The 9,460-nt window shown below is 46.0% G+C and overlaps 1 protein-coding gene across 1 annotated transcript; it reads right to left on the bottom strand.

The window, feature by feature from the left end:
• Nucleotides 1-2,183: 2,183 nt before the first annotated feature.
• Nucleotides 2,184-8,451, bottom strand: LOC123521744 (melanoma-associated antigen B1-like). Its single transcript, XM_045290763.1, has 4 exons — nt 8,415-8,451; nt 7,589-7,654; nt 4,598-4,688; nt 2,184-3,701 (listed from the first exon to the last, which is right to left on the bottom strand). Exon 4 carries the CDS (start codon nt 3,680-3,682, stop codon nt 2,741-2,743), a length of 942 nt encoding a protein of 313 aa, XP_045146698.1. The 5' UTR covers nt 3,683-3,701; nt 4,598-4,688; nt 7,589-7,654; nt 8,415-8,451; the 3' UTR covers nt 2,184-2,740.
• Between the last annotated feature and the right edge of the window lie 1,009 nt (nt 8,452-9,460).

The raw sequence follows: 9,460 nt of genomic DNA, 5'->3' as shown, positions 1-9,460 counted from the left end.
TGGAGAGCAAATGTTTTGAGAATGATGAGGGCAATGAATGTACAAATGTGCTTTACACAATTGATGTATGTATGGATCGTGATAAGAGTTGTATGAGCCCCTAATAAAATGATTGAGAAAAAAAAGAATCCTCATCTGGAAATCCAGAAGTGCTTGCGAATCCTGCCTCTATTGATCTGCTTTCAAACCTGAGCAAGGTTTTTACCTCCATGAAGCTCTAGAGCATGGAGTGTGCCAGAGGTGGCTTTCCGGGCCTGCCCACAGGGTGGAGCTCCATGCAACCCTCTCAGTTTGGGAATGGGGTGAAATATCTTCATCAGTATTCAGCGTCCTCATTGTGAATCCAATTAAGGCCTGTGAGGATCTTGTTCTTCTGCAGATTGTGGGTCACTATGGATATATGAAGGTTTTCACCACCTGAGAGGACCTACTAGAGGTTATGAAAACTAGAGGACACCAGACAATTTTGATGTGGATTTGTGAGGCCTATTGGGCTTTGTCAAGTGTCCACTGTTCTGAGATAGACGGTTCCCCTCATTTCTCATTTCAGGGTCTTCACCTTGATAGCAGACAAATTCTGGATGTCTACCCTTGGCTGACCAGAGACTGATGACCTCATGCTAAGGTCATCAAATTCCTGAAATGTGCAAAGGGGCCAAATCTTTAGAGAGGGAAGCCAGACATCATGGCATCTGGCTTGACTTACCTGACCTCTCCCCGATGTGACAATGTGTGCCCAGACCTGTGGGCACCTATAATCTAGCAAATAATTTCCCCTCAGTCCTCACTTAACGACCACTCCTTGATACCTAGCAAGCTTGTATGTCTGCTTAGACCATAGGTTCCCAAACTTATTTGACTTATCACCCCTTTTTCAGGGAGAAAAAGGGCAAACAAAAATGAGTGTCCCACCCCCACAATTAAAAATGTTTGCACTATAGCCCATAAGACAAGATAAAGTGTAGGTACCTACTCCTGCAGCCCACACCCCTGGATAGACTAGCACCCCCAAGGGTCTATTTTGGAAGACACTGGCTTAGACTTAGTTTTGGATCTCTGAGATTGCGTGAGACTAAGTGAAAGGTTGCTCAGTCTAACAGCCCTGCCTATCTAGGTCCTAGCCCTACCTAGGACTAGCTAGGTCATAACAGGACAAATTAGGTCACTAGGATCCCTACATACTTGGTCCTGCTGTGTCTTAACTCATTAAGGTCCTTATATTGGCTCCATATCGTTAATGAAAGACTTCAGATGAAATGTCACATATCTGTAACTCATGAGCATTTTCTCGATGTTATACCTTGTGGACAGTGTGCCCTTGTTTGAGAAGAATGAAGCACAAGACAGGACAAGTGGGCCTTCAGAGAAAGCACACATCATTATCTCACCACCCAGATTTAGTCTTTTATGCAGCTATGTTCTGAAATATTTACTTTCTATAAGCAGGGGATCCCCAGCATCATTTTGTGATCTTTTAAGGTTATCTGACATTCCATATGTAGACAACAATCTTGCCACCAATATTAACTTGCCTTTTGGCTCTATAATATAAACACTGGGTTTAGTTGCAAGCTCTGTAGTTCAAACCCAGCAGACCGTCCACCGGAGAAAGCTGAGATTGCCTGGTTCCTGTAAAGATTTGCAGTCTTAGAAGCCCTAAGGGGGTGTTCTACTCTCTGACAACTTTGAGATGAATAAAATGATATAATGGCAAAGGTTTGGGGTTCTAATTTTTTTTGGATGCCTACTTCGAATTTTTTTTCACATTGTTCTAATTTGGCAGGCTCCTATATTCACTAAAATACTTTTTTTTTTTTGCTGATGAGAGGAAAATAAATTTAAGAGACACAAGGCCTGCCTCTGGCTTGAAGGACTGAAAAGGTGTGGTCCAGACAGATTCTGCAAGAGGTTTGGTCCAGCAATGCTACTTATCAACCTTGTGAACTTGAGACTTATACACGTTCTTATTTTGCAAAGTATGGATGATAAACACACCTTGTTGGATTATGGGAATGTATGTAGTGTAATACAGGGCATTTAGTAACTGGTGGGGAAATATTGTGTTTACTGAATTGCGGTGGGCATCTGGTTATTTTGAGCTCAGAAAAGACAACTGTTTCATCACAATTTAAAATTTTCTTTATTTCTAATCAAGTATATTTCTGAAAATATGCAGTGCTCCAACTAAAACACAAAACAACTCCTAAATATTTTAATCAAATCCAGCCGTGTGTGTGTGTAACTTTTAATTTTGCAGACAAGTACGATTAAAAAAGAATAAGGCAGCCCAAGAACTTCTATACTTTTCATTCATTTCTTTCATTTGTGATCCTAACAAACTTAATCTGGGGTTAGCTCAATGCTAAACTACTTAGTTTTATAAAATAAAGGAATTGCTGATGTTTTTTCAAGTAATTGTAGATGGCCATGCTAACTCTTATATCTGATAACCAACAAAAACACGATGACCATGAAGGATATTCATGAGCTCACACTCTGAAGCAAAATAAAATTTAGGTCAAAAGGCACAACATTTGAGAGAGAACAAACTACAAGTTACTGGTACACAACAGAAAATAATACATTGTGTTTCTTCTAAGCTACTTCTGAATGTACTACTTGGAAGCCCTGTCAACTACTGTGAAGGATCTTCTCCCACTTCACTAGATCCTGGTGAAGCCACTAGACTTGGGCCTGAACTCTCAGTGGTGTTAGAAGTAGAATGGACCCTGCAGGCAAATCACCGTCGGGCTCTCCTTTTCTCATCTCTCAAAGCCTCTTCATAAGGACCAGGGAAATCCCAGGGATTCACACCTTTCAGCATGGCCAAAAACTCCAGAACTCTCATCTTGGTGGTTTCAGCACATGCCCTTGGACCCCACAGGAATTCATAGCGTGGAGGACGACTCTTTCGCACCTGCTGGTACTGCAGGTATCTCGACAGCACAAAATCAAACACCAGGAGCTTCCTGGGCTCTCCAAAAATATCTTTCATACTCCCAGCATAGATTCCCAGCATATTCAGGAACTTCCAGATGGATTCTTCAGAGGCTCGGTTACCATTCACGAAGATCACACCCAAGACAGTCATCAACAGACTCTTAATAGGCAACTGCAGGCCTCCATTCAAGTTGTTTCGTTTGGTGACATCCACCATCCCGAAGAGCTCATAGGCGTTACATCTGGACTTAGCTTCCCTCAATTCAAGGCCAAAGAACAACTTTATGCGCTCCGCGGCTTCGCTCAGGATCTCAGGGAAGTGCTTCTGGAACTTCTTGCTGACAACCTTCAGCATTTCTGCCTTCATAATGGGCTCTTTCATGTTATACTTGTCTACCAAGAACAGCAGTAACATGCATATCTTTCCCGTCAGATCTTTGTTAGGCTTCTCAGTGGAAGATGGGCCCTGGGCAGGGCTGGGGCTTTCCTCATCTTGAACCTTGGCATCTACATCAGATCTATTGGACAAAACAGCTGAAGCAGGAGTAGTGGCTTCCTTAGGCTCCTGCAAAACACCCTCAAGCGAGGACCTCTGGGGGGTGTCCCCCAAAACAGCGGAGGGAGAAGAGGGTCCTTCCTCCTCCATTGTAGTGGCCTGAGCACCCTGGGCAGCCTGGCTTTGCCCTCGGGCCTGTTGGCGTTTCTCACGGGCACGGCGCTTACTCTTCTGACCACGAGGCATGGTGACTCTCTTGAGATCTCTGTGGAAGAAGTGGCTGTTAAATTCACAAACACCAAGTTGATTCTGACTCATAGGGACCCTGTAAGGTAGAGTAAAACTGCCCTTGTGGGTTTCTGAAACTGTAAATCTTGAAGGGAATAGAAAGCCTCAATTTTCTCCCAAGGAGATACTGGTGGTTTTGAACCTCTCACACTGTGGTTATCAGCCCAACATGCAACTCCCTACCCCACTAGCCTTAGGACATAACCAAGAGGGTCATAATGTCCACTGTTAGCAGGACCTGGGTCCCCTTTGCTTTGCTAAGCTGATGTTTTGTTTGTTTGACAGGAACTTGTTTGTCAATAAAGAAAAAAAATGTCCATTTCAGTTTTACTTTCCCCCTATATTTTTATTACTTTTTTATAGCCTCTTAGACCACTATAAAGATTTGAGGGATAAAGAATTGGTAGGGATTTTTTAAAGATTTTTTTTTAATTTAAGAAATGCACTGTATATGTTTACACAGTCCGTATCAAGCAACAAAATCACCAAGGATGTCTTGTTGAACCCCCCATATGGGTGATTCTCTTTCTTTTTCTACCCAGCCCCTCCTCCCTCCTTCCTCAATGTGCTATCCTGCCCCACTCCCTATTCTGGCCCTTGTGCCTGGCCCTCCCTGGAATCCAGAAAGGCGGGAAGGGGAACAGGAGACCACCATCACATGCAGAGCACAGGATGTGCTGACAGTACAGGTTGAGGTCCTGTGGTGAATGGACCTGCAGGCCTCATTCAAGCCTTCACTTTGACTGACAGGTGCTACGTTTCAGCCCTCCCTGAGATGTGACCACTCCCTCTATGCAAAATCCTCATTTCCCTGGGATCGCCAAGGAGAAACTGGAAGAGGTGGGAGATTCCTGTTGCCGTTATGGTACTTACTGTGACTTCTGGGGTGACCTGGAAATCTGTCTTCCGCTGACTGAAGACCAATCTCTTGTAGTAAGACCGAGGCCTCCAACTCTGGAGGTTCCTGAGGACAAAGTAAGGTTGAAGGACAGACTTGGACCCACCCAGCATCTCCAGGGGTGCATGGTGGAGGAAGGGCTGAGGATCCCAGAGTACAAAGGTGATGGAGTCTTTTCGGACAACCAGTAAACTCCCTATCACGATAAACAAACAATGATAAAAACTTCGCCATTTGATCGATTCTGACTCATAGCCACTGTGTAGGTGGTAAAAAACGGACCCTTTACCCTTTGGGTTGGTTTCCCAGTCTGTGAATCATTCTGGGAGCAGAAAACCTCATTTTTCACTCACACACCGGTTGGTGTGTTCGAACCGCTAACCTTGCAGTCAGCATCACAATGCATGTTCCACTATGCCATCAGGGCTCTCTAACCACTAGGGAAGTGTCTGGAATTTAATAAAACAGCCCTTGAATATTAGTTCCTCTTTGTAAAATAGCTAACAAAAACCAAACCTATCCCCATCGAGTCAGTTCTAGTTTTCCGTGAATTCTAGTTTTAAAAGAAACAGACTCCCTGCCATGGAGCGAATCCCTGCGCACAGAAGCTTAGAGGACAGAGTACAACCACCCCTTGTGCTTCCTAGCCTTTCACTCTTCCCAGGAGCAGCCAGCTGCATCTGTCTCCAGCAGCGTGGTTCGCAGGCGCCTGCTCCCCAGACCCCCTTCCGACTCCAGGTCAGGCCTGAGGTCCTGCAGGAGCAGGAGTCCTCATCCCCTTGGACTTCAGGCGGAAGTGAGGTGGATTTGGGACACAGTAACCGGGCTTGGACCTCACACCGCTGACAGAGGAGGCGATGGCGCAGGACTCGATCGGGTGACTGGTTCTTGGGGTGCAGCCTCGCAGTTTTAACTAGGGGTTCTCACCCGGACTGGCAGCTGCTTCTGTACTCGGGCTCCCTCTGCTGGGCGAGGGCCGCGCCTCCCAGACAGGCTCCGGCCACAAGGGAGCAGTGTGACTCCTGGCCATGCCCCCAGGGCCTGCCTTGGAGGTCAGCAGGGGAGGGGTGCCTTGGGGCTCCCTCTTTTACTGCTGGGGGCGGGGCTGTGAAGGGGTTCCACAGAAGTCACTGCAGGTTCTCTGATTGACAGGACCTGGACATGGCTCTGTCTCTCAGTTGACTGGGCGAGTTTCAGAAGAAGGTTTCCATTTCCTGGGCATCCCTAATCTGAAGGAAGAGAAAGGCTAGGTCTAGCAGCCCTGTAGGAGGGCTCCCACCCCTAGAGTAGGGGCTCTGGGGTCAGTGGGGGTGGGCGCTCGTGGGGACAGGGCTCTGGGGCGAGGCTCTCAGAGCCCCTCTCTTTCTAGTCAATCCCAATGCATTCTTATCTTGTTTAAAACTTTCTAATCAAAGGAACTGCATTTGATAACAAGAGAAATGAAGAGCGGGATGCCGAGCAGGGCATAGGGAGGGAGGGAGGAGGCAGAACGCATTCAGAGTCCCCCACGCAGAACAGGAGCACAAAGATAATATTGACTGTGCGCTTTCTTCAACCCCGTCCAAGGTTGCCACTCTTCAATGTCGACAGACTGTTTTCCTGTAAGGAAAAGAATCTGCCGCAGATTGCAGCATTTGAAATTTCTCCTTAAAAGGGGGAAAGAAAGGTAACATTCTAAGTTATATGTGTAGAAAAGGAATTAAAAGAGGATATATATATATATATATTTATTTTCTCCAATGCTAATCTGATGCTCCACTACTAAAATATTGTCAGCCTCTTTTTTTTTGTCAGCCTCTTTTAACCAAGAAGGGATGAATCTTTTTTTTTTTTTTGTTACCTTTCACTTAGGCCAGGGGGTTCAGCTGCTCTGGCCCAGTTTCAACCCCTGGCTGCGATTCTGGCTTGCAGCCTCTCCTCCTCCTCTCTCAAAGCCTCTTCATACCAGGGTGATAAAACACTGGGGTGGTGTCACTTGTGGTGGCCAAGAACTCCAGGACTTTCATTTTGGTGGGCTCAGCGTAGGCTGTAGGGCCCCACAGGAATTCGTAGTGTGGGGGATCTCCATTGGCCACCTGCCGGTACTCCAGGTATTTCAGCTGCACAAAATCATGGGTAAGAGCTTTCTTGGGATGTCCGTACATGCAGTGTGTCTTGTCAGCATATACCCCCATCATATTCAGCACTTCCCAGACCTCCTCCTCAGAGGCACAGTTCTCCTTCAGGAAGATCGCACTCAGCACCATCAGCAGGAAGCCAGTCTGGATAATGCTGACTGCATAGAGAATCCTTTCATCCACGCTGAAATCCAGCTTGTTGATAAAGGCATAGCAGTGCCTGAAGGGATCCCGTTCCTTCAGGTCAACACCAAAGGCCAGCTCCAGGAGCACAGAGGCTCTCTTGTGGAACTCAGGGAAGTGATTTTTTGTATGCTTTGAGAACAGAATCCCCCATGTCTGCCTTCGTAACTGGTTCTCTCATTTGATACTTCTCCATCAAGAGCATCACCCACAAGACCACCTTCTTTGTTAAAGGATCTTTGTTGAGGCTTCTACTGGCCTGAGGGGAGCTGGGATTTCCCTCACCATCTTCATGGGCATCTGTGAATGCAGCAACTGCAGCTCCCTGGAAGGACAGTGGAGAGCCCTCTGTCCCCCTGATAGGCAAATTCTGGGAGGGGAGTTTGCTGAGTAGCTTGATCATCCTCTAGGGCAGGAGTTCTCAAGCTGTGGGTTGCGACCACTTTGGGAGTTCTAATGACCCTTTCACAGGGGTCGCCCAATTCATAACAGTAGCCTAATGACAGTTATAAATTAGCAATGAAAATAATTTTATGGTTGGGAAGGTTACCATAACATGTGGAACTGTATTAAAGGGTTGTGACAAGAGGAAGTTTGAGAACCACTGTTCTAAGGTATTGGTCCCATTTGAGGCCTGGCACTTTTTCTCCCCGGTTAGGAACTTACTCTTTTTGCCGCGAGGCCTGGTGTCTTCTCCAGAGCACAGGCAGTTGCACTGCTGAAGAGCTCACCCTTGAAGAAAAGGATGGGAAGTGTGGAGACTCAGGAGGGAGATTCTGCCATAACTCCAAGAAAAGCTATTTCAACAGGTACAAGAAGGGGTTGGGCAGGACTCTGAGACCTTTTGTATTATTTCTGGGGTTGGCAGTTCAGAATGCTCCCTTGGACTCCTGAGTGTTCTGCGGACTCATCACTGACTTGATCGGAGACTGCCTGCGTCAGACAAAAGCCTCCCTTCCCACAACCTCCCAGGATGAAGTCAGGGGGCATTGGGTCTAACAGACATGTCTCTGGCCTCCCTGGAGATGATCATCGGGGTGGGGCTCTATCTGACTTCCTCTGTCCACCCAAATCTTACTTGAGATACATACCTTGACACCTGGTAGGACCTCAGACTCCTACATATCTCAAGCCTTGGCTCTTAGAACATAGTGTTTCTTCTCACAGCTGCCAGAACCTCCAGTCCTGGGGTTACTGCGCTCACATGGGGTGTGGCACTATGGAGCTGCCTATGTTCTGCTCCACAGAATTCACACAGAGGGAGGCATTATTGCCTCCTGCAAACCCTACTAAATAGGATCATCCTGGGATGTCAAGAACCCCATTTGCCCAAAAAACGAAGTAAGGGGGAGCCTTAGCCAAGCACCCATGCTTGGGGGCCTCCCAATGCAGAGAGCAGGGCCTCTGAGGGTCAGAGTTCTGAGGGAGGGAACCCTGTGGCCCCCTCTCTTCAGAATGTGCAGAACCCCCCAATCCTCCCTCAGCACTTTACCTTGCAGGGATCTCTTCTCTGCTGATCACAGACCACCTCCTTCAGGTGAGGCAGTAAACTGGGAAATGATTCTAGAGGCGCTGGGTGCCTGTGAGTCAGAACTGACCAGAAGGCACTGGGGTAGGCTTAGGCTTAGACAGTCTTTTTGTTGTTCTAGTCTTCGCTAATAAACATTGTATCCAACTTTGTTCTTTTGATTAAATTGTAAAGGCAAGGCCACACAGTTGCCTTGATAAGGATCCTATTTTTTGTGAGTTCACATGTTAGGCATAAGTTTAGATGTAGCTCCTGTTTTGAATCATATCTTTCCCATGAAACATTCCAAGTCCCTGCATGTCGTTGGTGTGGCCCTAGTGATCTGCCACACCAGCTTTCTGAGGTTTCTTCCAGGAGGGGACATGCCAAAGTTTGAGAGAAGTGCCATTATCTTTTCATGGTATTGTTCCATGAACTTAAAACACAATGACAGCAGCACAGGTTTATGGCATGTAATTCACACACCATACAATTCAATAGATTTATCTTATTTAATTATTTATCTTATTGTGCAATCATCACCCCATTCGATTTTAGGACAATTTCTTCTTTCGTGCACTCATGGTTGTTAGCTTTCCATTCCTCTACCCCCACCCTCCACTGACCCACTCAACCTACACTGTCTCCCCCACCCCCAGGAAACTACTAACACAATTATTGTCTCCACAAATCTATCATTCTTGGATTTGATATACAGAAAATCATACAACACTAAAAACAAAAAAATTAAAGCAGTAACAAAATGAAACAGAAAATCCTCAGTGCAAAAGAAATTCATTAACTGTGTGATGGCTTCTTGGATACGCAATTTCTTTGAAAACTTGTCCTTCTGGATTTCTAAATTAAATGATCATATGATCTCTTTCTTTTCTCTATTCATTCTTTGATGTATTTTGCTATTATTGTATATGGCTGGTCACTGGCTATACATTCCAAACTGTACTATTCTTCTATCTTGGTCTGCGTTTTATTGGGAATGCTTTTAATACTTCACATACAATTATGTTTCC

The sequence above is a fragment of the Echinops telfairi genome, unplaced genomic scaffold, assembly GCF_000313985.2.
Source record: "Echinops telfairi isolate 266 unplaced genomic scaffold, ASM31398v2 ScPeMD7_53;HRSCAF=182, whole genome shotgun sequence".
In the NCBI taxonomy this organism is placed as follows: domain Eukaryota; kingdom Metazoa; phylum Chordata; class Mammalia; order Afrosoricida; family Tenrecidae; genus Echinops; species Echinops telfairi.
The sequence above is the reverse complement of the archived record's forward strand: the minus strand, read 5'-3'. Positions and strand labels throughout refer to the sequence as shown.

What these genes read in the sequence shown, in the direction of transcription:
- LOC123521744 (XM_045290763.1), bottom strand. Translation starts at nt 3,682, where the DNA reads ATGCCTCGTGGTCAGAAGAGTAAGCGCCGTGCCCGTGAGAAACGCCAA.